Raw genomic sequence first — 25,239 nt, 5'->3', positions numbered from 1 at the left:
ATGTTGTACGGCCAATGGTACCCTGGTCAACGCAGTAGCACTTATAATCTATTGTCAGTTAGCAACCGAAAACCTTCAGCGGCCTCTGATCATGCGCCGTTTCCCTGTAATCTGCATGGTCTAACTGGATCATTAGAGAAACACGGCTTCAATCACCGACCTGTTGCCCTACAACCAGGCCAACAATGGTTGCGAAACTGGCAAATTTCCGTTTCAGCTGTCCCATCTGGGATTATCAACATCATGCGGCGGTTACGCCGCTAGATACAGAGGCGCGACAGGATGAGAAACGTTTGAGGAAGGCGTTGTTGGCAATTTAGCGCCAGCTGATTCGACCAGAGGCCCCGGCGCATGGCCTGCGAATGCTGACCCAGACTGGCGGGTGACCCCTAAATTTAGCGCCACAACCACCATTTGGGTAAGGTTGATGCCGGCCAATAGAGGCCGGCCCGGACCGAGGCCCGTGACCGGGGGTCGTACCGGAGCACATTAAAAACAGACCGGCGCTGGTCAGGTCGCCGTACAAGATGACCTCAAGGCCTCGCGGTCATTCAAGTTGTTTCCCAGGCAACATTCAGCGTCTCTTTTTCGACCACGGCTCTAGCAAGTCTGGTATCCCGTCGATTTTCAATTTGCACTGTTGCACCGGCGAACTTGGTCTTCCCGATTGCGGACACTTTCACGTCCTGTAGAACGTTGACCGGGCAAGAAGCCTCGACCTTGACAAAATGCCATCCTTTACAAGCAGGCACTTCGAGCCTGAGGGACTCGGTCAGCACTCAAAATCTACTGTCGCCATCAACGACCCGGATGATGCCATGGAGGACATCATCCAGTACACACCGAGACGCAAGGATGCCGCGTCCAAGATCCCGGACTCCTTGGCCCTGGTCCCATCAGACGGCTCGCTCCTCGATTATTTCGACCTACCATCACCGCCCAGCACACCGCAACGGCCAACCCACAACCTCAGCTACTCCTCTCTTAACAGCTTCTCCAGTCCGATGCCCAACCCCGGACTTAGCAGCAGCCCTCCCACCTCCCGCCGCAGCAGCATCAGCAGCAGCAGCACGAGCAGTCCAAGCAGCAGCCCGCCTACAACCAGCATCCCGCGATGGCCAACCGCTTCGCAGCGGACGCCCTCGTTCCGCTTACCCCGCCGTGCGCGGTCGCGGAGCACTTCGTCGTGCTCGTCGGCGGATTCGCTGGCGTCGCTGACGCTTGCCGACAACGATGACATTGAGATGGCGGGCACGGTCGGGACTGCGAGCGGCGTGCAGCAGCCGTATGTGGTGCGCGCGGCGCGGCGCACGCCGTATTACCCGCCTAACTCGTCGCGGAATATCGATAGGGCGAGGGTCTACATGAACCGCGGACCGCACTACATTGCGAATTGGACGCCGTTGTCGAGCCTGCCGAGGCATGTACAGCTTCAGATTGAGGAGAAGATGGTCCGGTTTACGGCCATTTGAGGGGAGGGCCGGCATAGTGCACCACCGTGGTGTCCCGGGGTTTGGTTCGCTTTGTTGGACTGGCGTTTCGGGTCGAGACTGTTGTTTCCGAGGTTCCATGGCGTAACGGCTTTGGTGGAATTTGGCGTTTGGGATCAGGTCGGCAAAGGGAGTTGGAAGGGAGGGAGTTGAAGCATTACTGCCTTGCATTTACAGTCCGGGTGATACACATGGCCGCAGTCAATTGTACTAGAACGGGACCAAGTCATCGATATGGGGCGTTGCGGGAGTTCAAACTTCAAGGGGGTTACCACTGGCGGTCAACATCGGATCTCTCTTGTTCGGCACTGTATTACTCTTGTGTTCAGCAATAGACCTTTCTTATGCCACTTCACTTACTCACCAATGGCTGCTGATGTGAAATGGCACATCTACTAGTATGATCTCCGCATTTTTGCTTTCCAATGCGCCAGCCCTGGTGAGCTCGATGCCACGATAGCTAGGTACTCACTCACAGATAAGACTTACCCGTGTTGTTATAGAATAACTCAAACGCACTACATCGCTGTTCTAACGTCTTGTTAAGTAGAACGTTCCTCCAGTTCCGGTTCCCGGCCCAGGAAATATCCTCCCATATAGGCCACTTCCACCTTCAGACTTCCATCCCCCCCGGTAGAGTGGTAAAGTGGTAAAGCTACAGGCGGGAAGCAAGAGGTCGCCCGTTCGAATCGCCTCCCCTGTGAACTCTCCTCTTCAGCCCATTCGCCAACGCACATGGACAATGTGTCCGTGGAGCCCGCACCGTCCCCATCCTGCATCTCTGTGTCGGCCCCTGCACCACTAGCCACCGCACCACCACCCGCAGCACCGGTAGCGGCAGCGGCATCGCGCTGGGCGCGCCGGGTGGTACAACAGCCCTCTCTCAGTACCTCACGGCTCTCGAGAATTTGCCCCAGGTTTGAAGACTACGGAGACCGGACCGGCTGCGATATAGTGACCGCGGGCCGAATCTCGATATTTTACGGCCCGATTTTGGCAAAGAGAAGGTTCGTTTACGGCGCAGTCTGGTGTGTTTCAGAGGGTGACAAGGCAGGAGTGAGGTAACTGGCCAACTTTGAAGGGAATTAACAGCGAGAAAATTGAAGCCTAGACGCTAATCCTAAACCCAGCAAATGCCAGCACGTGCCTGGTGTTACATTGCAGCTTCCATTTGCAGTTCGGCCCCCAAATGTGTTCCAGAACGCCTAAACACCTCCCCAAATTTTCCCAGTAACATCGCGATACACTGATACTCCAATCTGGCTGCATCACCGCAAGCTATCGTGGTAGGCGAGCGGTGCTTGGGACGAGTAGGACATGTTGGACCTGATTCGGTACGGCGCCGAGCCTGAGGCTTTCCACCAAGCGACTGTCGGCGTTGTCTCTTGAACACCCAGAAGTTGTTTGGACTTGCCACGAGTGACGGGCCGGACTTCCCCATCGTCAAGCCATTTGATCTCTCGAAATTTTGTCCTCCCAGCCCGGCCTCTGATCGAGAAGCGGAGAATTGTTCTTCGGAGCCACATTGAGATGGTAGACTGTGACGGAGCGTTGGAGAGTTGTATGCGAAGCAACGAAATGAGTCTTGGAAGGATGCAATAAGGTAGTACTAAATCCGTGTAGGTCGAGTAGGTTGCGATAATTGACCTGGCCGGCACAGGTGCGCTTTCGCGGCTCAGGCGACAAGTATTATATCATCAATGACAGAAACAGTACTGACAGTGTAGCATCACAGAGCGGTGTCAACTCTACGATGCAAAACAATCCGGGTTTCAAGCGCATCTCCCCAATACAGGCCGCAATCATTCCAAACCATTCTGTCTCGCTCAAGACTTCAGGATATGTCCACGCGGGGTTCTCAAGCGTCCGTATGACCTTGTTTCTCGAAGCCGAACGAGCGGAACCGGGTGATCACCCGTGCCGCATGCGATGTGGCACGGCCTGGGGTCAACGCCGGCCTATTCTCCGGGCGCTGGATTAGGGTTCTCTCAACGTGGGCCAGACTCTGAAACGGGCATAGGAACATGTTTCAAACCAAAGCGGCCCCCAACAATGTGCTTGGCCAACTTCTATCAGCCTCTGACAAGGACGCTGTAGGGCAAGGAGCACTGCGAAGGTCCTTCAGCAGGCTACCAAAGCCCTGAGGCTCGACCATCTCAGACCTGAATATTGCGCCACGATCAAAACAAATAATGGCTGCCATTGATGCCCGGCCGCGTCGGGGCGGTGCGGTGCCTACGTCAGGAACCGCGGTCCCGAACGCGCCTACGTCAACCGCGACGCCGTCGATCGGACAAGAATATAAGGTTCTATACGTACCCCAGACTCCTGCCACTTGCCGATCTTCCACTCACATTCATTCCCCTTTGATCATCACTATAGTCGGTAGATCCGACAAACCTATGAGGATACGAGCCGGCATCACATCGTATTGAAACATCACGACCTTTAATTAATATCCGATTAATGCCAAGTCATGAACCGCTCAAGGTACCTTCCCCAGGGTTACTCTGTTAGTCCCTATCCGCCTCAGTCCTATGGCGGCATCCCTACGACGGCGCCACCACAGTCAATGCCGGGCATGATGCCCACGCAGCCGCTCGCCATGGCACCTCCAAACTATGGCAGCATAAGCCCTCAACAGGGAATGGGCCAGTCCCCGATCCCCAACCAGTTTTCGCCCAACCCCGTGTGGACAGCAACCTTCCAAGGCCCCATCATCGAGGACCTTATCGCGCCTCCAATGGGGATACCTTCGGCATCACCACCTATAAACGCCTTCCCGCCTCGCATGATGCCCATGCACCCGGGCGCGATGCCCCAGGTGCAAAACGTGTTTGGCGTGCGCCAGCCGCTACCGCCCCAGTTTGCGGGGATGCATATGGCCGGGCCGATGCAGGGCATGCACCCGCAACCGACGACGCGCATGATGGGCACTTACCCGCCGTACGGCGTCGCCGGGCATCACCAGCCGCCACCGCCTCCGCAGCAGCAGCCGATTGGATTGGGCTTTCATCATCCCCAACAGCGAGGTTTTGACCCATCCCCTGTGTTAGCCAGGCCGACGATGGATACCGGGTTCCCCGGTGCTGCTGGAGACGCGCCGGCCCCTGGGGGAATGCAACAGATGGGTTCTCCGCCGATGGGTGGGAGCCCCGGAGGAAACCCGACCATGGAGCCGCTTACACACGAAGACGGCTCATTGGCCGGGTTTTTGTCGCCTGATTTAAGCTAGGCTCTGAGGACTTTCTGACTTGTACATGCAAGGGAGGAGATGATCAGGGCGAGATGAGTTAATGGGACATAATCATGCTGTTGACGCGATAATACGGTGCCTCGCCGGTGTGATTCTTCCTCTCGAGCGTCCGAGCCTTCCTCATTGCCGAACCCCGTCGGACCTTCTCAGTCAGGATACAAAAGAGATTACTGGGATATGAAACGCAAAACAATCTCATGCATGTTGGGCGCTGGGAGTTTGTCAACTGGTTTTTATCTCATTGATGGTCTAAGCGGGGAATATGGGATGCATTTATGATAGCTGGCAGAACAATATAGAGGTGGTGTTCTTGCCTACTTACCTGACCATTGCATCTGTGGAATTCAGTGGTTAAGCCAGGCACAAGACAAGGGACTTGGGTACTAGTCCAACGACGAGCTCCTAACGAGGGCTTAACCGTTCATCCCTGACGAACTGCTCCCTACCACCGTAGGCCTTCCTATCCTCTCATTCCGCTCGCCTACCCCTGGGCCTACACAAACGACCGTTCTGCCCGGCCGGGTAATCATCCAGGCTAACGACCTCCCACGCCTCGCTCCCAACCGTCGTCTGCGCCCAAAACACGGCCCAGGGATCCCACTTCCTCTTGATCTCTAGCAGCCTTGCATAGTGCTTCCCGTAGAAACTCCACTTCCACCCAATCTCAGCCGGGTCGCCCTCGTTCATGTACGCGCCGGCCCCCGGCGTCAGATCCTTCCAGCGCTGCACATAGGCATGCACCCTCGCGTCCCTTGCCCGCGCCTCGGCCGCCGAAATGCCCTCCGGCTGCACGTCCATCAGGCTGCCGTGCAGCGCTGTCGCCCGCCACGCAGGGTTCACGGCGCTGTCGGCGCCTGGCCAGCCCGCGATTGCCTCCGTGGGCGAGTAGGCGATGCCGTGGAACGTGTACCCCCCTTCCTCTACCCCGGCGCGGATGGCGGCGAATGTAGCGTTCCACGCCGTATCGTCGTCCCATAAGTGGGATGGGAACAGGCGTGAGCGGTAGCGTGTGTTGACTGGGTTGGCGGAGCCCGTGCGGCGGCCGTTGCCCGCGTACAGGCTTGCGGAGCGGTCGGTGAGGTTGGGGAGGGTGACTGGGATGTTGAGATCCTCTTGCAGGGAGGTGAAGAGCGGCTTCATCAAGGCTGTTGCAGCAGAGGCGGTGATGTTGGGGATCGAGTGGCTGTGGGTGAAGGAGAAGGAGTCGTTGCCCAGCGAGTAGATGTAGCTGTAGCACATGCCGCCTGCGGCGATGACCTTGTTGCAGTAGCGGTAGGTGAGGGATACACCGCGCCAGAACGTGGCCGTGTCGCTGGCCGTGGCGAGGCCATTGGTTGGCGGGACGGTGCCCGGGAGGGTGCTGGTGGCGGGTGACGGGACGGTGCTGCTTGGGGGTCTGCGGTTGACATCGAAGCTCAAGGGTACGCTAGTCATGGTGATGGGGGGGTAGGCTTTGAAGATGACGGAGGTGACAACACCAAAGGTGCCTTTGAAGAATTAGTGTCTCTGCTTGCTAGTACCATCAAGTTGTTCAGGGGTTGCATGGGTGAGTAGGTACTTACTCGGCCCGCCGCCCCTGAGTGCCCACCAGAGTTCTTGTTGGTTATTGGGGTCTACCGTCAGGAATTTGCCGTCGGCGGTAACGACATTGATCGCCAGGGCTTGGTCGGCACCCAGGCCGTACTTAGAGGTCAGCACTCCATGCCCGGCAACGGCAAGCCATCCCCCTCCGACGCCAACGGTTGATCCACCTGGGGCTACAACGCTACAGTTGTTCCTCGCCATGTGGTTGAACAACTCCCAGCTCTCCACGCCAGCTCCGACGTGGACGGCCATCCCAGAGTAGCTCCCTACAGTGTACCGAGGGATGAACTCGAAACTCTTGAGGTTGTGCGTCCAGATGCTTAGTGACCCAGCTCCCATAGATCTGCCCCCAAAGTCGTGCCCAGTATTCCTGTTATTGCGTCAGGGTCGAGGTGATATATGTTCGAGTCGAAGGAAGGGACCTACTTGATTACAAGACGGATATTCTTGTTCCGTGCAAAATTCACCGCAGCCTGGATTTGCTTCACTCTGGTGGCATTGACCACGTACTCAGGGAAACCCCCTCGCGTGCAGGTCCCCTGAGGATTCAGATTCAATGTGCATGTGCTCCCCTGAGGCCACTGAGTGAGCGTTGTCAGGGGCTCGTCCAACCAGAAATGTGTTCTTCCTGATTGGCTGAGAAGCCACTGGCAGGTCGTCTCGTTGTATAAGTCACCCTGATAGCACGCCGCTGCTGCCGGCATAGGCCTCAGAAGTGCCCCATCAATAGAGACATTGAGTCTCTTCCATTCATCGTCACTGGGCCAGTCGTTGCTGCCTGGCCAAGCCCGGCATCGAGGAATGGCGCTATTGTGTGGTGGCGGCTCGTGTCTGTTGCCAAAGTGTATAGCAGGGAAACTCCTGGCATCAGCCTGCGAGAGCTGGACAGATTCGAAAGGGAAGTTCTTTCCTGCTGCCTCCCTGCCCGCCAAGACAACCACGAGAACAGACGTCAAGAGCCTATGCATGGTGTCCAAAGCCAATTGACATACCTTGCCCAGCTACCATACGCTTGGGCATGACATGCTGGGGTGTCGGGCTTCATGTCTTCATATCCTGTCGTATATGGCAGGGCTGGCGGCAGAAATAGCCCCGACAGGGGCTGAGAAAGGTAGAGTGCCTATTAACTTGGTTAAATATCACACGCGCATGAGTTTGTCCAAATAAAAAGCGTCTTGAAAGTATCTTTTCCATCAGACTTCCGTTGCCTGGAACGAATGTAGCTTCCCCGGCCGCGCTGTGGCTTGAGTGCTGCCACCATCAACTGTGAAGAACGAACTCTTCGGGGAAGGTGACACGGGCGGGTGCAACGCCGGGTTACGTTACCACCGATGGCGACCGTCGAGACGGCACGGACATTGGCAAGGTTGGGGTTTTGCGGTCTGGCGGTATCCAATATTGGTGAGCGACACGGAACTCTGCTTCACGGAATACCTTAGACGAACATTAAGTAAGACGCAAGTAAGATGCATGTAAGGAACTTGTAGCCCATCTTCCCGCCCCCGAGCCCGCGACAGACTTTCCCGAGATCTGCGGGCGGGTTTGGCATCCATGGTTCGAAGGCTTGGCTCACATGACGACGGGAGCACAAGAGCAACCTGGGGAAGACAGGATAAAATTAGCATGTAGATGCCGTTTATATACCGGTTAGTCATCTACTATGTAAAGTGTCCCCCACTGCTTGTCCGCATATACCGCAAGGTAAGCAAATGAGATTCTGATAGGTACCTTCTGCAGTCCGTACACCATGTTCACAAGAAAACCGTCCCTTCGGTACATGTAGTACCGAGCCTCCTGCTCCCGGCTTCGGTATTCGATTCTGTGCCGTTGGGCAGTGCCCTCGTGGGATGTAGTATTTGGGTAGACACTGCTGCCCTCATCAGTTCTAGTCCATCCATCAACCATATCGGTGGAAATATCCGTATCTGCCCTTACCTAAGGTATGCACCCCCTTTCTCATCCAATCCTGGGCTTCCTCCTCACCCAAACCTTCTGCTCGCGCGGCTCTGTCCCGTCAACATCACGCAGCTGAACCTCCCATATCTTGAGCTTGTAGTTCCCGCGATCCGACCTGCCGGAGAAGAGGTCAAACGACCAATTGTGCTTTGGGCACGTCAATCCGGCGCTCAGGACGATACCAAAGTCTTCAATATCAAACGGAATGCCACGCGAGAGGGGGTATGAGGAGTGAGGGCATTGCTAGCAAACTTATGGTCAATTTTGAGTCTTCCTCCAACGTTGCAACTCATAATCACCGCCTCTGTGCTTCGTATCGGTTCTGATTCATAGCACTTACATGGTCGACAGCGTGGAATTTGCCTCGATATTGAAAGACGAGCACTTGGTCCGTCAAGTCTTGAGTACCCTCTTCTGCCGGTATTTCAACTTCAGCCCGCTGGGAGACATCTGTCTGGGGGACGTGAAAAACTTTGCAACCTGGCTTGCCGTCTGCCCCTTGGTTCCCACAAAGTTGCGGTTGGCTTTCATCGGAGCCGACATCGGGGAAGGATGAGGCAAGGCCGACCGAGAACCACTCAGTACCTGGATGAGTGCGTGCTCGAAACGGATTCAGGAACGAAGTCATTTCTGCGAACCCGAGCTGGTGGTAAGGTAGTCGGACTTTGAAAGGAAAAGGTACCGCGGGTTAGTAACTGAAAGGTGAAGGCATTGCAGGATGCCGTGAATCTGCCAAGGACGAAATTAGTATCGATGTGGACCGTCGTGTGTCTAGCCCGTGTATGAAGTTCTGAGCTTGGATAGTGCTTTTTGAGCAACGACCGTGATCTTCGGTTTCGTATTTGGTCTGCTAAAGCAACCCAAAATGTAACTTGGTGAGCCGACTTGCCGCATCGTGTTGTTGTGGCTCGATTGGCGGGCACCGCGATCGGAGTGGAAACAGGTACGGTATCCGTGGCGACTGGGGTGGGGGGTTATAGATTTTGGCAGCGATGGGTTAGGGTTACTTTAGCTGCATCCACCGCCGGATGCTGCCGCCTAGCACAATCTTCTGCCAACCGCCCGGGCGCTGCTGGCCTGTTCGCGCAGTGGGCTGATGAGGGTAGGGAACTCGCCGCGCTGCCGGCAATGAACCTTGAAAAGCTTGCAGTCTAGAAGCTACCAGGCTCGGTCTCTGATGACGTTCTAATGCATGTTTATCTAGACGAACTCTTGATCGTTCAGCCTCAGACCACTTCGGTTGCCGACAAGGCCAACGACACAGCGCAATGGCTTCACGAGCTGGCAGAGTGGACCTCATCAGGCGCCTTCCCACCCATTATCATGAGACGCTGAAGACGATTGATTATGCCAATGGCTGGCCATCGCTATCGCCATCGCCATCACTCGTTCCGCAAACATATAAAAGCAGCTGGGGGCAATAGAAATATCTTCGATTTTGGACGTCGCCATGACTCCAGCGCGTCATATCTGCTTGCACTCGTTACAGCGAAAGAGAACAGCCCACAAGGTCACAACCCTTTGCCAACGGTTGACGACAGTCCACCATGCCAGCACCAAGTCAGCAGTTCACTGTAGGCGATTATCTCGCCGAACGCTTAGCGCAGATCGGCATCCGACACCATTTCGTCGTTCCCGGTGATTACAACCTCATCCTCCTCGACAAGCTGCAAGCCAATCCCGATCTGATCCAGGTCGGCTGTGCAAATGAGCTCAACTGCTCCATGGCTGCCGAGGGCTATGCCCGCGCAAACGGTGTGTCGGCCTGCGTTGTCACTTTCAGCGTCGGTGCCATCTCAGCCTTCAACGGCACCGGCAGCGCCTACGCCGAGAACCTCCCGCTCATCCTTATCAGCGGTTCTCCAAACACCAACGATGCCGGCCAGTACCACATCCTCCACCATACGCTCGGCACCTCCGACTACACATACCAGTTCGAGATGGCCAAAAAGATCACCTGCTGCGCTGTCGCGATACCCCGGGCCGTGGACGCCCCCCGCCTGATCGACCGGGCCATCAGACACGCCCTCCTGGCCCGGAAACCTTGCTACATCGAGATTCCGACCAACCTCGCGGGCGCCTCCTGCGTCCGCCCAGGTCCCATCAGTGCCATCACAGAGCCCGTAGCCAGCGACACGGGGGCGCTCGAAGCAGCCGCGGCCTGCGCAGCCGAGTATCTTCACGGCAAGCTCAAACCTGTCATCCTGGTCGGCCCAAAACTCCGCCGCGCCGGCGGGGCAGCCGAGCAGGGTCTGCTGAAGCTCGCCGAAGCCATGGGCTGCGCGGTGGCCGTGCAGCCCGCGGCCAAGGGGATATTCCCGGAGAACCACCCGCAGTTCGTCGGCGTGTTCTGGGGCCAGGTCAGCACGGGAGTGGCCGACGCCATCGTGCACTGGGCGGATGCCCTCCTGTGTGTCGGGACCGTCTTCACGGACTACAGCACCGTCGGGTGGACCGCCCTGCCCAACGTCCCCTTCATGCAGGCCGAGATGGACCACGTCACGTTCCCGGGCGCCCACTTCAGCCGCGTCCGCCTCGCCGAGTTTCTTCCCTTGCTCGCGTCCCGCGTTGACTTCAACAACACCACCATGGTCGAGTACGCCCGGCTGAGACCCGACCCGCCCCAGCTGTGCGCAGCCCCGAGCGAAGCCCCGCTCACGCGCAAGGAGATTTCCCGCCAGGTGCAGAGCATGCTCGACGCCAACGCCTTGACCACGCTGTTTGTCGACACGGGCGACAGCTGGTTCAACGGCATGCAACTGCGCCTGCCGGCGGGCGCGCAGTTTGAGATTGAGATGCAGTGGGGCCACATTGGGTGGTCCATCCCCGCGGCGTTTGGGTATGCACTGCGCCACCCGGAGCGGCGGACTATCGTCATGATTGGCGACGGCTCGTTCCAGATGACGGCGCAGGAGGTGTCGCAGATGGTGCGGTACCGGCTGCCCATCACCATCGTGCTGGTGAATAACCGCGGGTACACCATCGAGGTGGAGATCCACGACGGGTCGTATAACAAGATCAAGAATTGGGACTATGCCATGCTCGTCGAGGCGTTCAATGCCGAGGATGGCAGGGCCGTGGGGCTGAAGGCCACTACCGCGGGCGAGCTGGAGGAGGCGGTGAAGGCTGCCGGGGAGAACAAGGACGGCCCGACGCTGATTGAGTGCTTGATTGACCAGGACGATTGCAGTCGGGAGCTGATTACGTGGGGTCATTATGTCGCAACGGCCAATGCGAGACCTCCGAAGGACTAGGCAGGTATGAGAGCGGCCTGTGATGGTCTTACTCTTCTGCTGTTTTCTGTCCTGGCTGGTTTGGCCCGAGTAGAATAACCTGATTCCTCTCAATTCTGTGGTTCTTAGATGAAAATCATAGAGGAGTGTTAGTAGAGCAGCGAATATACCTAGAGTACCATGATAGAGCTGCCAATGCCGGAGCATACCTGCGTACTTCACCATCTGCGCCAAGCAGCACAGGTACTTGTACCCTTGGTTGCAGCAGACCTTGTCCGGACGCAGCATCCTAGCTTAACTGTGATATTAGAGGGGTGGAATGCCTGGTGGTTTCGGTGACGGGCAAGCCGGTAAGCCAGCTGCCCCGACTAAGAGAACACCAACTTTTATTGGCTGTAACCTAGACTTGGAGCTGGAACTTGTAGTCGTTACGTAGACCCCATGCTATTCCATCACGCCCACGGTGTAAGCCGCATGGTAATGAAGACCAAAAGAAACCACTAGAATGGGGCTATGCTCTACCCTAAGCTAGTGACTGTAACAAGATGAACCAAACAGGTGAATGAGCAACGGCTTGGACTTCACCTAGGACCTTGACTGTTCCCTACGGTCACCCGGCATGGGGCCTCGTAGCGTCGGTGGAGGTTCCCTTCCCGATGTTAAGAAACAAGAATAAGGGGTAAACACCAAGATCTTCTCTTGTCAACAACTCTCTATCACATCTACTCAGCCACCACCATCCTGAATCTCTGCCCTTTCCCGGTCCCCACAACACGCCTCATCCACGGAGCTATGCGTTAGTTCCATTTCCGGTCTGACTGAGCCCGGGTTTCGTCTGCGGCTGATGGCATGTCCCCATCGTCAACGCGGTCTTTCGTCCTTCACGCCAAGTTCCAACCATTCCTTCGCTGTCAGAAACTATGAAACCAGTCTGACATGGCGTATGGTCTTGTGTCTCTGCGGACTCGGAGCGGGGTTACGAAGTTGACCAACTCTGGCTGTTGGCAGGAACCGTGACATGCAAGCGCTCAGTCTACAAGCAGGCACTGCCTCCAGACCGCCCGACGACGCGACTCACTCGACTGGCCAGGATGGGGTAGGCGAGCTTCGCTAGGCTAGGCAACCGCTCGGAGTTCGTGCCAGAGCCAACATCATGAGTGTCCTGGCCTGCAGAAGGGTGACTGTCATGCAGAAGCAAAAAGAACTCCAATCTTTATCTGGGTCACAGGCGACAAATCTGTCCCGCCCTTGTGGATGCGGCGGCTGTGTGTCCATGACAAGACCCCTTAACTGGTGTATTCTCGAAATTCGCAACCAACACCAGCCAGCGTCGCCAACCCTTAATCAGTCGATGCGCGAACATCAAGCCGGGCCAGCCTGGCTACTATCACGGGAAAATTCCAGTATGCGGCCATGCCAGGCCGTGAAGCGCCAAAGAGACCAAGAACAGCGCGATTTATCCGCGCGACTGGGTGCTGCAACGGGTGATATGAGCTTTCAATAGTACCTGTAGAGAACCAGCCCCGGGCAGAGCTCAAGGCATCTTTGTATGTACCCTCGAAAATAAAGGGACATGTTTCGGGTAGCACCAACGGCCCGGGATGAGCGGAAATGCGGCGGCCTCTAAAGGCGCCACTGTCGTCCATTGGTTGGGGGCGTTTGCTAAGCTCGTCGTAAACCATGCGCCCCCGTGGCTTCGCCACGCGTTTTCAGACACTTGCCCCTCACGTGGATTTGAGCCAATGAAGCTCCCACTTTGCGTGAGTCCGTGCCGGGCCCGACTGACTTGGCCTCGAGGCCACCAAGGGAGTGCAGGAGCACCAAATGACAACCGCCGGCGCGTAGTATAACATGAAGGGACAAACATCTGGCCAACACCACAAGACCTCTCTCTCTCTGTCTCTCACGAACACCTGCTGTCGCCATGATGGTGAAATGCGTATATAGTCCTAGCTCTGTCCTTCGTCGCCATCCGAACTTGGCACCCAATGACAAGCACCAACAGAGCCATCACAAATCCAGATTTGTTATTATCAGAATCATTTTGCCATCGTATGACATCCCTCGGATTGTCAGTCTCAGCCACGAATTCGTGTCAGTATTTGCCATCCTCCGAAAAGAACATGAAAACCTGACTTAGTCCAGTGTCTACCCTCGCCCTAACATTCCATCGCGTGGTCCGGTACCACAATTCAACACGAAACAACACAACATGAACCGACACCTCTTCACATGGGCGACGTGGCCCGCGGCTGGTCCCGGGTCGAATCACTCCCAACTAGTAGAAGATCGCTCACAACAGCAGGTCTTTCCAAAACCCAAAATGCACCCAAAGCCAAAACCAGGGCAGTTGCAGCCACCACATGCACAGATGCAGCAACTCCAGATTCGGTCTGCCCAACCGAGCCCTCCAACAACGACCCCTAGCTTCCACCACGACACCGCTCCGAGATGGGGCACCGAGGAGGCCTATGAGCGCGCACTGCACATTGCCCAATTGGCGGTCCAACGCGCCGCCCTGGCAACCAGGGCGGTGCAGAAGACCGAAGTGCTTCCCAAGCTGCAAAACCGGGGCCACGGCGTCACCGCCACCACCAGCACCGGCGGCACCGGCAGCGGCGAAACCGCCTTTTCATACAAAAAACCCGACAAGACGCCCGTGACCATAGCCGACTACGCCGCGCAAGCCCTGCTCATCTCAGGGCTCGCCAAGGCATTTGGCAACCACTCCTTCCTCGGCGAGGAGGACGCCGAGGCGCTGCGCAAGAACCACGGGCTGTGCCGGCGGGTGTGGGAGCTGGTCCAGAGCACGCGGCTCGACGACGGCGAGAGCGAAGCGCTCCTGGGCCGGCCCGAGACGGTCGACGAGATGCTCGACGCCATGGCGCTGGGCGGGCAGGACAACGCGGCGCAGAAGCTCGCGGGCACCTGCTGGGTCATGGACCCCGTCGACGGGACCACGCCGTTCCTCCGCGGCGGGCAGTACGCCATCTCGCTGGCGCTGATTGAGAAGAAGAAGGAGGTCATTGGCGTCTTGGCCTGTCCGAATCTCGCCTACAAGCCCCCGACGCTGTCTGGCAGAGGTGCGGGGTACGTCGACGTGAAGGAAGACGATCGGGATCGGGTCGGAAGGGGACTGATGCTTTCCGCGATGAAGGGGAAGGGGGCCAGTATGAGGCCGTTGGGGAAGGGCGCTTTGCTGGATTCGATGCCGATCAGTCGCAGCTCGCTGCGACAGCCAAAGCTTAGCGAATTGAAGTTTGTGGACTCGGCCAACAGCCCGGCCACGTTGACGGAGAAGGTGGATATAATGGCTCAGAAAACGGGGTCGCTGGGCAATCTGCGGACCGAGATCTACTCGTCGCATGTGCGCTATGCCGCGATGGCGCTCGGCGGGAAGGAGCTGGTGCAGGTTCGCGTGCCGAAGGAGGTGGAAGGAGAGAAGGCTCATTGGTGCGTTTGGGATCATGCCGGGTCGCAGTTGATATATACAGAGACCGGAGGCAAGGTTACCGATGTCGCTGGGCAACGGATCGATTTTGGCGCGGGCAGCCGGCTTGTGAACAACTGGGGGGTTATTACAGCTGACCGGGACATCCACGATGCCATCCTCAGCAAGGTAAGGGAGATGCAGGCGGAAGGGGAAGGCCAGAGCAACAGATCCTGAAGATACCCTGGGTAGCAAATATACCACATCTACACCGCTGCCCTTGGCTTCTGCCTCCACAAATGGGCAAGGCCTGTCAACATCCGTTTCTCGGCCGGATCCTCGTAGAGCGGTAAAGACCCCGTTGCAACCCCGTTGGTATTGTCCCTGGCACTCCACTCCTTCTGCTTCGAGATCATAAACTCCCTGATGGCTTGCGGCGAAGCGCCATGCAATTGGTTGGTATCGACAGTCCGGCTCTGTAAGCGCCCGCTGAAGAAATCAAAGACGCCCCTAAATGTAGAAAGTACTGCAGTCCTTGCCCATGTGCTGAATGCGATTGCGAGCGAGGCACCAATGATAATGCTCGAGAGCACGACTGAGTCGTCAGACATCATGTACTAGTTAAAGCAGAAGAGATCAGACTGCACTCACACATCCACATGAGTTGAGTGCTCAGGGCCATTGTGCTTCCGTTAAGCTCTTGGGCATTCATACCGAATAGTGTGGCAAGAAACGATAACGGTAGCTAGAGGCTCAGGCTATCAGAAATCGAACTGGAAGTATTACATAGGAGTAGTATGATGGCTGACTCACAAAAAAGATGGTCACCACGGTGAACACCACGATGTATCTCCCCTGTGTGACGCTTTCGTCTGCGCGGCGAATCGCGGCTTTTGCCTCAATGATACCAGACTGCTGCTGCTTAATATCCAGCAGTTCTCTCAGCTGCAGCAAGGTCAACTGTGGAACCGCATCAGTCGGCTGTGCGCTTTCCTCTCACCTGGCCTCTCGTGTTTGCCTGCCGGCTTTCCAGCTCGGAAAGCTCATCCCTGCGCAGCTTCATCTCTGTTATCAGCAGGCTCGCGTCTTCCGCAGCGTCCCTGAATTCGTCCCACTGCTCCACGCTCATGCTAGTCCGTAATGCCTTCTCAAAATCTCCTATGACGGTAATTTGCTGTGTGAAAATCTCTTGCATGATTTGTAACTGGTCGATGACATTTTGTGCCTCCATCAGCACCGACCACTCATACTTGATACTTAGAGACTTTCTGAGTAGTTCCTCGGCCGTTTGCAGCGGATCCTGGGCATTCATCCTCTTGACATCTCGCCCGAATCGCTCATATGCTTCTGATTTTTTCTCAGACTTTGGATGATATGTAAGCACAGCATTTTCAAGGTTGCGATTAACAAATTGCAACGGAGGGGCTCACAATATTGGAGATTGCGGACCCGTACATGTCCACTACCTCTGGCCGCAGGTCCGGCTTAGTCCTGTCGAAGAAAATCTTGGAGCACTCGTCAATAATTGTGAGCGCAATGGTATAGATGGAAGAGATTTGGCTGCCCTCGATCACCCCCAAACGATCCCGAATCACCCGGTGCACCGCCGAGGGGTCGGGTTTGTTGCGGCCCCATCTGCGAGGAAACGCAGTAATGATGGTATCTTGGCTCACACTTTAGTCAGGATTGCACTCATCCGGCACTGCCGGCAGTGATCAAACTTACTTTCGTCCAGGATCCAAAGCCAGAGCTGGTCTACCATAACGACCCTTGGAATAGCTTCAAGGTCGTTCCTCATCCGTCTCACGCGGTAGACTACCTGCTGTCGGTCTCTTTGCGTTGTATCTTCTGCAGTCCAGCAGCGATATTGCTCCAGAGTGCGTCGAGGATGAAGTGGCGACTGGGTGTATAGGTGCTCGCTGATCAGCCGCCAATCTGCTGCTTCGTCGATGAGCTGGAATAATTTGGAAGCGCGCCAGAGGTATTTCCCTAGGGGCGACTGTGGTTGCCAAGATGGTGAATCCTCGTGCCATTCCCCAACATCCGATGAGGTGGTGCCAGTGCGTCTTGCTTGGGCTTTGGCTCTCTCAACAACGCTGGTCCAGGTTCCTCGTCGTTTGTTGAGGCGCTCTAGTGCTGATTCTCTATCATACGCTTGTCTGGTCTTTCGAATGACGTTCGTCATTCTGACTAGGCGTTTCTCAACCTCCCAATGCAAGTATGGCATCTGTTGGACCATACGATTAGCCATATCGACCGAGTGTCCACCAGAGGTCTTATCTCGACTCACAAAGAGTACAAGGTCTCTGCACCTGGGCGACGACTGGACATCCCCCGTGTCATCATTTGGTCGTGCTTGGTTACCGCCGCCTTCAAGGGATCCTGGTGTATTCCATGGCGGCGAAGGAACCACGGCACAACGTGGCCGAATTTGGCGAGAGTGAGGAGGCATACGAGTGTCGCCGCCAGCCCGTTCCTGTCCGTGCCAGAGCTCGCGCGTCAACAGTCTCTCGGTGTTTGACTGCGCTCTCGAAACAGACGCCTGATTGAACCGGTTCTGGTGTGAACTTCTCAACACGTCAAATTCGGTTGCGTCTTCACCATAGTAACGCGCGATCGCGTCTTGCACCCATCTCATGTTGTTGGCTTGAAGATGGAAGTATCGGAGCTGTGTTTTATCCGTCGACCGCCTCAGGGGCGTGTTTTGCTTGTCATAGAGCAGTTTTTGCATCGCTATCTTCTGGTGTGGAAACTCTCCGTGGCACAGGGGGTGATTCAACGTGACGCCCCCTTGGTGCTTTTTGAACGCCATGAGCCAGCCATTGTACCCGTAGTCAGACTTCCGGGGGTCATCGTCGACGCTGTCGTCGACGGCATCTAGACCAGCGATGTAAATATCTGGTGCTACAGAGCGCTGAATATCCGCATACTGCTCTGTTGGCCATTGCTGCACCTGCTTAAAGATCAGCCTGTCCCTATTGAGCTTCTGTCTTTGTTGGCCGCTGGCTCTCGCGATCTCAACCTCGCAGCGGGGGAGCTCTTCCATGCATCGACGAGTGGCATATTCTCTCCAGTCAAGATGCGATTGTTCCAGCAACGCAACCAGCGGGAAGCGATCGGATGGAGACAGTCGATGTCCGCCGAAGTATTCTCTCAAATACCGGATGCGCCGCAGTTCCTTTCGAATGATTTCCTTCTCCCGGCCACTGAAGTTTTCGTAAAGTTCCTTCCGCTTCGCAAACCTTGCGTTGAGAAAAGCTGCCCAAGCATCTGTGTGGCGAACTGGATCGGCAGACTGGTCTTCAACAATATACGGATGCATCTGTAATTTTCGACGTGCCTCTAATCCGAGACCAATGGGGATGATTGATCAACGTCTGACGATGTAGGCGCTAGAAATTAGAATTAGGTGCGGCCTAAACGAAAAGTCTTATGGCCCAAGCAAGAGGCCAAGATGCGTGCTGCCTCGCAGTCGCAGCTTTCTTGCCTATCCCTAGGTGCGGGCCATCTCTTTTTCTCGGGTCAAGTTAGGTTCCCGTATCTCTTCTCAATGAGGTCAACACGTGTGTCGCTTCTGCACACCTTGCTCGATAGATTGATGCAGGGTGCCACCACACGTGGTACCACTGTTGCGGGGTTTGCGAACCTGCAGGTAGGCTGTACTCCGTAGAAGCCATTGCAGTAGGTAGAGTCAGGCGCCTGACGCCCTGTGATACCTCCACTACAACTAAAGATCAAAGTAGAAGACCCAATCGCTCGCCACGCTCCGCCGTGCCTCATAGCATCGATGTTTGATACTTTGACAGAATCGTCAATCACGACGCAGACGCGGAAGGATCAAGGTTCCCGTCTCAACGAAGCGAGATCGTTCCCGATGGACACCACCCCTCTCATTGGAGGAAGCCGGGGCAAGCCCCACAGTCTTGTGCCAAACTGGTTCTTGGCAACTACGCGCGTCTGAACGATGTCCATTCCCTTTTCAACTCCAATGATTGTTTAGGCCACGGCAGGTGCCTCGTGGATTCCTTAATAGGGCTGGAGCACTGGAAGCAGCTGAAAAGGTGTTAGGTATGGATCACAAGAGCGATTCACTTCCGCGGCAGGGACCCAGCTGGCTGCGTGGGCGGCCACGCCGGCGATCGAAAACAGTGCGATTCTTGGCTCTTGGCTGCTTGTGTTTCATCGCTTTCGCGCAGTGGAAGCAACTTTCCCCGTCTTCGGTGCTGCCGTCCAGTGCGGAGATTACAGTACACGGCCTCTCAGTCAAACAATTGCATGACGACCTCGCCACCTGCAGCAAGCTGAAAAGCAAGGCCTCCGACCCGATTGGCTTAGGAAGGGAGCGCAACGCGCGCTACGTCAAAGGCCATGCGCCCACCCTCATTAAAAATGCCAACGTTTGGGTCGGTGAGCCAACCAAGGGCACTCCGCCTGAAGCCGCCCGTCGCGGCGTAGGATTCAACTGGGTCGTTGCAGACGTGTATATGGAGCATGGACTGATCAAGCGCGTCGAAGCTTCCATCAGTCTGTCCTCCGTTGCAGAGAACACCATCGTCTTCGATGCCGGAGGACGGCCCCTAACCGCCGGTATCATCGACATGCACACTCATGCCGGCGTCGAGTCTCTGCCAGGCCTTTGGGGAACCAGTGATGGCAACGAAATGTCGTCTGATATCACCCCATACCTCCGGGCTATCGATGGCCTGCAGCCCAACGACCCACAGATCCAGGTCATCAAATCGGGCGGCGTGACCACGAGTCTGATGCTTCCCGGCTCCGCAAACAACATGGGCGGGGAGGCGTATGTGATTAAACACGCTGTTGGCGAGCGGGACGGGCGCAACGAGACCAGTGCCGCAGACATGCTCGCGGACCCTGACCGTAACTGGCGCTTCATGAAGATGGCTTGCGGTGAGAACCCTAAGCGGCTCTATGGCAAACCTGGCGAGCATGGACCGACGTCTCGCCTCGGCGAGAGTTGGGAGTTTCGGCATGCCTTTGAGCAAGCGTCAGCGTTGGTGAGGCGGCAGGATGACTGGTGCCACATGGCAGCTGTGTCAGGCATACACAGCATGAAGAGCTACTTACCGCAGGAAATTCGCTGGGAGCCCTTGGTAGCTCTCTTGCGGGACCAGGTGCGCTTGAACACTCACTGTTACACCATTCCGGATCTCGAGGCCTTTGTAGACCACACAAATGAGTTCAAATTCAAGGTCCGGGCCTTTCACCACGCTCATCAGACATACCTAGTCCCCGAGGCAAGTAAAACCGGCTACTTACAGACATGACCCCCTTTCACTAACCGACGCCTAGATTCTCAAACGCGCGTATGGCGGAGAAGCTCCAGCATCAGCCCTCTTTGCTGACAATATGTGGTACAAAGCCGAGGCGTACTGGGGATCCGAGTACGCTGGAAAGGTTTTGTACGACAACGGGCTGACACCGATATATGTTAGCGACAATCCTGTCTTAAACGCCCAGCATGTGCTGTTTGAGGCTGCGAAGGGATATAAGTATGGTCTGCCTTACCACGCAGCCCTCGCCGCTGTGACAACGGCCCCTGCTGAGAGACTGGGGTTCGGCCAGAGGTTAGGCAAGATCAAACCGGGATTCGATGCCGATATCGTGGTATGGGATAGCGACCCTCTCAGTGTTGGCGCGACGCCTGTTCAGGTATGGATCGATGGCACAGCGCAGTTTGACAATCCGGTGAAGCTGAAAAAGCCCGCTCCCAAAACCATGTCACCGGACGAAAGCCTTTCCGAGACCACCAAAGAAAAACCTGTTGTAATGGATGAGGTCGTCTTTACCGGTGTCTCAAAGGCCATTCTCAGGGAGGCAAGTGAAAATCTAGCTCCACAAGCGAACAACATGACTGTGGTCGTGTCCACAGGAAAGGTGGTTTGCATCGGTGATTGCAAGACCGAACTGCAAGCCGCCGTCAGGTCCAATACCCCCATCATCAATCTCAAGAATGGCTACTTCACCGAGTCACTCACCGCATTTGGTTCTACTATCGGGCTAAACGCCATCGACGCCGAGCGAGACACAGATAACGGCCCGAATCCGGACAGCTTCACCCGCGCCGAAGACGGCCTCCTTGTCGACAATAAGAAGCTCCGCGTCGCCCACAGCTATGGTGTTACAAAAGCCATCTCTGCTCCCAAATACAGTGACGCCGGGGGTTACCACGGCACCAGCGTGGGATTTTTGACCAACGTCAAAACAGCCCTCGACAAGGACGCCATATTCGCCGGCGACGCCGCAGTACACTACACGCTCGATGTTTCAGCCACTGGAGCTGACGGCCCAAACACGCCGTCTTCCATGTCCGCTGCAATCGGCACTCTCCGCCGCAAGCTTCTCACTGCCGCTTCCACCCTCAACGACACCACCGGAGAGGCCTACTCTGAGCCCTTGTTCCTTCGGAAGGTAGTCAACGGCTCCCTCCCGCTCGTCATTAACGTGCACAACGCCGACACCATTGCTGCGTTGCTCAAGGTGAAGTCTGCCGTTGACGACGTCACGGGCTCCAAGATACGGCTAGTCATTCTAGGTGGTGCTGAGTCGTACCTTCTCGCGGACGAACTTGCTTCTGCCAATGTCGGCGTCGTACTGGCACCGCTGCAGTCATATGCCAAGTCCTGGGATCAGAGGCGGGCCCTGACCGGCGCACCCCTCACGAACGGCACCTGTGTGGACAGGCTGCTTGATGCCGGGGTGTTGACTGCGATTGGGCTGGAGGAAGACTGGCTGGTGAGAGACCTGGGGTTGCTGGCAGGGATTGTGTTTGCTAATGGCGAGGGGAGGGTGGATGAGAGAGGGGCGTTGGAGATGGTGGGCGGCAATCTGTACAAGATGCTTGGGTTGGAGGAGCCAGGGGTTGACAAGGGGCATTTTGTGATCTGGGAGGGCAGCCCGTTGGAGATTAACGGGCGGGTGAAGGCGGTTGGTGGAGGGATTGGGAATACAGTATCTGTGTTTTGATGTTTTGGGGTATATTTTGGCTTTCTCATGTTTTGGAGATGCTGCCACGGTTGGATACTTAAGGTGGCCAAGCAGCCCAGATCGTCCTGCGAGCATTTCCAAGTTGACAACTGGTGCTTTTCGGATTGGTTGGCTTGGCCCTCGCAGGGCTGCTGTTGGATATTCTGATCCCAGAGGATGTGTAGCAGCCAGGGTTTATCCCTTGGCTGCCTAGAATTGACGCACCAAGGTTGCCTGGAGGCTGGTGCTGTGCTCATGCCCCGAGGAGCCAAGCACTGCACAACGATGGCTGGGGGCCGCTTGAGAACAGTGACCCCTCCTTAGAGGCTTACCGCCACCCCGGCATGACCATGCCAGAATCTGGCCACAACTCAAGGGACAATACCATATTACCAACTGCAAGAACGTTTGTTCTTTACACCAACAAAACACTCCCAGTCAGGAACCACTCAGCCTTCCTCTTGTTGACGTTCCCACCTCCCATAACGACAACCCCCGAGAATGCCGAAGCACACAGTTTACCTGCTCACTTTTGACCGTGGTACACATCCACTGACAGTCGCCGTCAAACCATACCACTGGATGTATTTCATCGAGACGGAAGTCCATGACCATAACAGTCGGGGCTATGCATTCCAACCCCGCGGCATGCCGGGAGGCTTCTACTATCCCGGACCGGAGACACTGGACCCTGCCTCAGAGCTTGGCGAGCCCAAAGACAGACTTGAGGTTGGTCAAGTTGACGACTCAGATATGCTCGATTGTATCCACGAAATCATGGCCGATGTCGAAATTGTCAAGGACGAGGTGTCGAGCTGGAACTGTCAGGATTGGGCTCTTGCCGGGCTCGGGCGGCTGAATGAGAAAGGGATTGTGTATGAGCACATGACGGAGGAGGTTGTGAGAAGCTGGCTGAAGGAGCGTTGACCTTCCTGCGTTTGGGCAAGTCGATGTGAGTTACGGCGATGCGAGCGAGCATCGTGATGGCTCTGCAGACTGATGCTCACGCAGCTCGATTACTAGTAGTGCATTCTCTTTCTGTAACACCTGGCACAAATCCCCCGTTTAAAGTACCAAAGCACTCTCAACAAAGGCTTCGGTAGCCCAACTCAACCTGACTCCTCATCCCTCAGCTTAGACAGTCAGGTAATAATACCGCGTCGCCTCGTCCCACTCCATTAACACCTCCTCCTCCATCCTGCTCACCTGCACCACAACCTGCCGCCACAACCCAACGCCATACGAACCGGGCAACAGCCCCGGCATGACGAGCGCGCAGAGGTAGGCCTCATCCTCCCGTTCACGTTTCCCCTTCCCTTCTGCTCCGTGGGCGTCATCATTCCCCTCGGTGACCGGATTAACCAGCGCGCCTCGGACGTCTTTGACCCTGCGCGAAACAGCCCAGACAGGGCTCAGCACCACCGCCAAACCCTTCCCTCGCGGACCGCCCACTGCAAAACCGGCGTATTCAGCCGGCGGGTCAAAACTAACCACCATACCCGGACGAATGCGTTGCTTGAAGGGGATGACCCCAGCATCAGAGTCTGCGTCGGGGTCGGCGCTGCAGTCGAGGAGCTCCAGCCGTGTTTGAGAGGGGTTGCTACTAGCAGTAGTAGAGGTCCGGCTTGCGGGATCCGGCTTCTTGTTGCTGCGCTGCTGCTGCGAAGAATCGACGTGCAGTTTCCAGAACTTGGCCTGGAACGCCTGGGCTTGCTCGGGCGAGACGCCGTCGCTCTTGAGGCACCGTGTGAGGAACTCAGAGAGGGGCAGGCGCAGAAGCTGCGGGCCTGTTTCGTGTGGTGCGAGGAGGGATGCGGAGATGGGTGGGTTACCGGACTGTTTCTGGGTTAGGACTTTATTGTGTACATGTGGTTACGAGCTGGTGGTGCCCGGGAAAACATACGTTTTTCTCTATCCAGCTCCGCAGCTGCTCGTTGTTCCACGTAGCGGGCACGTTAAGGTCGTAGGTCACGCCCTTCTTTTTAGGGACCACCACGCGCAGCATCTCGGCGTAGCGCAGGGTGTTCTTGCTCGCGCCCACGTCGGCCGCGCAGGGGTTCACACAGGCGACCACGACTGTTCTGCAGCTGCGGTTGCTCGCGGGATCAAAGACGTGCTTCAGTGTTTTGGTCAAGGTGCTCTGCCGAAAGGGCACATAAGCGCCCTGCCTCTTGTTGGTGCTCGGACCGAGGACGTCGGCGTCGGCAAGGGCGCGGCCGCGGATGCAGTCCTTCAGCACAGACAGGCTGGTGTTGATCTCGCGCGACTCTTTCATGCGTGTTGCGTCGTGGTCCGTCTTGTCCCGCGCTGCTTCGGAGCCCGCGAGGTCGATCAGGTACAAGAGACCGTCCTCGGCTGAGGGTATGAGGGGGTTCTCGATGCGGATGCGGCAGATGGCATGAGAGCGGGAGGATGTGTCGTTTTTGAGGGTTGGTGCCGTGTGGCGCAGGGATGCGGCGGCTTTGATCAGCTCCAGAAGAGATGATTTGTCGGTGACTTGGTGCTCTAGGGCGCCGGCCATTTGCGTGGTCCCGAAGGAGTCTTCGAGGATGGAGATTTGCTTGCGGCTGTTGAGGAGGTCTATGATGCGATATGAGTAAGGTGGAAGGGACTCAGTATGGGAAGCTTCTTGACTTACCATACGCAGTCTGCCCTGCCAGCTCGATGATGCAGATATGGATCTTTCTCTCGCCGTCCAGCGACCCGTCCATCAGCGTCTCAGCCACAAGCTGCTCAAGGCCACTGACGGTGAACGTCTTTCCCGACCCGGTCTGCCCGTAGGCAAACATGGTTCCAATACCACCGCCCCACGCCCACGGGACGAGCGGTTTGACCAGAGACTCGTAGATGTCGGCGGTCGTGGCATCGGGGCCAAATACCCGGTCCACCGTGTAGTTGAACGACTGTCTGCATGTCAGCATCTTCCATTCCCTCCTACCCGGCTCGAGGCTTACGCTAATTGTTGGAAGTCCTCTCACTGGCCTCCTGAGCTCGTGAAAATCCAGCGTGTTGGTGCCGTCCCGAAGGTAGACGCCTACTGGGAAGCCCTGATCGGTCTCATCCTCCAGCATCGGACGCACACGGGCACTGACAAGGATATCAGGGCTCGAGTCGCCCGGCTCACTCCCTCCCTTGGTAGGAGCTGCATTGGGTTTAAACCGGGAAACAAGAAGCTTGAAGCGCTCGGCATTCTCGAGGAGGAACTGCTCCATGGCGGATGGCCTTGACAAGACGGATACCACGAATTCTGACAATTGAATGCTCACGCTTTCATTTCCCCAAACCGCTGGATCTTTCCGACTT

General features: G+C 56.4%; 11 protein-coding genes across 11 annotated transcripts; 6 read left to right on the top strand and 5 right to left on the bottom strand.

Annotated features, from left to right (window-relative positions):
• The first annotated feature begins 424 nt into the window (after nucleotides 1-424).
• Nucleotides 425-1,845, top strand: N656DRAFT_779381 (uncharacterized protein). The gene has a single exon (XM_064815180.1). The coding sequence runs from the start codon at nucleotides 729-731 to the stop codon at nucleotides 1,470-1,472; it is 744 nt and encodes a 247-aa protein (XP_064670085.1). The 5' UTR covers nucleotides 425-728; the 3' UTR covers nucleotides 1,473-1,845.
• A 1,985-nt stretch (nucleotides 1,846-3,830) lies between these two features.
• Nucleotides 3,831-4,970, top strand: N656DRAFT_92963 (uncharacterized protein). The gene has a single exon (XM_064819405.1). The coding sequence runs from the start codon at nucleotides 3,967-3,969 to the stop codon at nucleotides 4,723-4,725; it is 759 nt and encodes a 252-aa protein (XP_064670084.1). The 5' UTR covers nucleotides 3,831-3,966; the 3' UTR covers nucleotides 4,726-4,970.
• Nucleotides 4,971-5,214: 244 nt separating this feature from the next.
• N656DRAFT_709642 (FAD-binding domain-containing protein) lies at nucleotides 5,215-7,298 on the bottom strand (the record flags this gene model as incomplete). The annotated part of the gene is made up of 3 exons (XM_064811611.1): nucleotides 5,215-6,233; nucleotides 6,309-6,700; nucleotides 6,757-7,298. The coding sequence occupies 3 exons, from the start codon at nucleotides 7,296-7,298 to the stop codon at nucleotides 5,215-5,217; spliced, it is 1,953 nt and encodes a 650-aa protein (XP_064670083.1).
• Nucleotides 7,299-7,930: 632 nt separating this feature from the next.
• On the bottom strand, nucleotides 7,931-9,101 carry N656DRAFT_92979 (uncharacterized protein). The gene is made up of 3 exons (XM_064819406.1): nucleotides 8,627-9,101; nucleotides 8,266-8,529; nucleotides 7,931-8,197 (listed from the first exon to the last, which is right to left on the bottom strand). Exons 1-2 carry the CDS (start codon nucleotides 8,912-8,914, stop codon nucleotides 8,287-8,289), a joined length of 531 nt encoding a protein of 176 aa, XP_064670082.1. The 5' UTR covers nucleotides 8,915-9,101; the 3' UTR covers nucleotides 7,931-8,197; nucleotides 8,266-8,286.
• Nucleotides 9,102-9,357: 256 nt separating this feature from the next.
• Nucleotides 9,358-11,701, top strand: N656DRAFT_779375 (pyruvate decarboxylase). The gene has a single exon (XM_064815179.1). The coding sequence runs from the start codon at nucleotides 9,834-9,836 to the stop codon at nucleotides 11,538-11,540; it is 1,707 nt and encodes a 568-aa protein (XP_064670081.1). The 5' UTR covers nucleotides 9,358-9,833; the 3' UTR covers nucleotides 11,541-11,701.
• Nucleotides 11,702-13,296: 1,595 nt separating this feature from the next.
• On the top strand, nucleotides 13,297-15,485 carry N656DRAFT_779373 (carbohydrate phosphatase). Its single transcript, XM_064815178.1, has 2 exons — nucleotides 13,297-13,613; nucleotides 13,665-15,485. Exon 2 carries the CDS (start codon nucleotides 13,732-13,734, stop codon nucleotides 15,184-15,186), a length of 1,455 nt encoding a protein of 484 aa, XP_064670080.1. The 5' UTR covers nucleotides 13,297-13,613; nucleotides 13,665-13,731; the 3' UTR covers nucleotides 15,187-15,485.
• N656DRAFT_798296 (uncharacterized protein) lies at nucleotides 15,216-18,271 on the bottom strand (the record flags this gene model as incomplete). Its single annotated transcript, XM_064817745.1, has 7 exons — nucleotides 15,216-15,544; nucleotides 15,601-15,694; nucleotides 15,763-15,894; nucleotides 15,950-16,312; nucleotides 16,380-16,612; nucleotides 16,675-17,176; nucleotides 17,240-18,271. The coding sequence occupies 7 exons, from the start codon at nucleotides 18,269-18,271 to the stop codon at nucleotides 15,216-15,218; spliced, it is 2,685 nt and encodes an 894-aa protein (XP_064670079.1).
• A 50-nt stretch (nucleotides 18,272-18,321) lies between these two features.
• N656DRAFT_92432 (uncharacterized protein) lies at nucleotides 18,322-18,874 on the bottom strand. The gene is made up of 2 exons (XM_064819402.1): nucleotides 18,596-18,874; nucleotides 18,322-18,459 (listed from the first exon to the last, which is right to left on the bottom strand). The coding sequence occupies exons 1-2, from the start codon at nucleotides 18,727-18,729 to the stop codon at nucleotides 18,366-18,368; spliced, it is 228 nt and encodes a 75-aa protein (XP_064670078.1). The 5' UTR covers nucleotides 18,730-18,874; the 3' UTR covers nucleotides 18,322-18,365.
• A 145-nt stretch (nucleotides 18,875-19,019) lies between these two features.
• N656DRAFT_789664 (uncharacterized protein) lies at nucleotides 19,020-21,936 on the top strand (the record flags this gene model as incomplete). Its single annotated transcript, XM_064816806.1, has 2 exons — nucleotides 19,020-20,207; nucleotides 20,263-21,936. 2 exons carry the CDS (start codon nucleotides 19,020-19,022, stop codon nucleotides 21,934-21,936), a joined length of 2,862 nt encoding a protein of 953 aa, XP_064670077.1.
• Nucleotides 21,937-22,187: 251 nt separating this feature from the next.
• N656DRAFT_92514 (uncharacterized protein) lies at nucleotides 22,188-23,002 on the top strand. Its single transcript, XM_064819403.1, has 2 exons — nucleotides 22,188-22,888; nucleotides 22,960-23,002. Exon 1 carries the CDS (start codon nucleotides 22,438-22,440, stop codon nucleotides 22,861-22,863), a length of 426 nt encoding a protein of 141 aa, XP_064670076.1. The 5' UTR covers nucleotides 22,188-22,437; the 3' UTR covers nucleotides 22,864-22,888; nucleotides 22,960-23,002.
• Nucleotides 23,003-23,070: 68 nt separating this feature from the next.
• N656DRAFT_845269 (P-loop containing nucleoside triphosphate hydrolase protein) lies at nucleotides 23,071-25,148 on the bottom strand (the record flags this gene model as incomplete). Its single annotated transcript, XM_064819189.1, has 4 exons — nucleotides 23,071-23,772; nucleotides 23,840-24,516; nucleotides 24,575-24,839; nucleotides 24,891-25,148. The coding sequence occupies 4 exons, from the start codon at nucleotides 25,146-25,148 to the stop codon at nucleotides 23,071-23,073; spliced, it is 1,902 nt and encodes a 633-aa protein (XP_064670075.1).
• Between the last annotated feature and the right edge of the window lie 91 nt (nucleotides 25,149-25,239).

This window comes from Canariomyces notabilis (assembly GCF_033297395.1).
Source record: "Canariomyces notabilis strain CBS 508.74 unplaced genomic scaffold N656scaffold_11, whole genome shotgun sequence".
In the NCBI taxonomy this organism is placed as follows: domain Eukaryota; kingdom Fungi; phylum Ascomycota; class Sordariomycetes; order Sordariales; family Chaetomiaceae; genus Canariomyces; species Canariomyces notabilis.
Note: the sequence above shows the minus strand (reverse complement) of the source record. Positions and strands in the feature narration are given on the sequence as shown.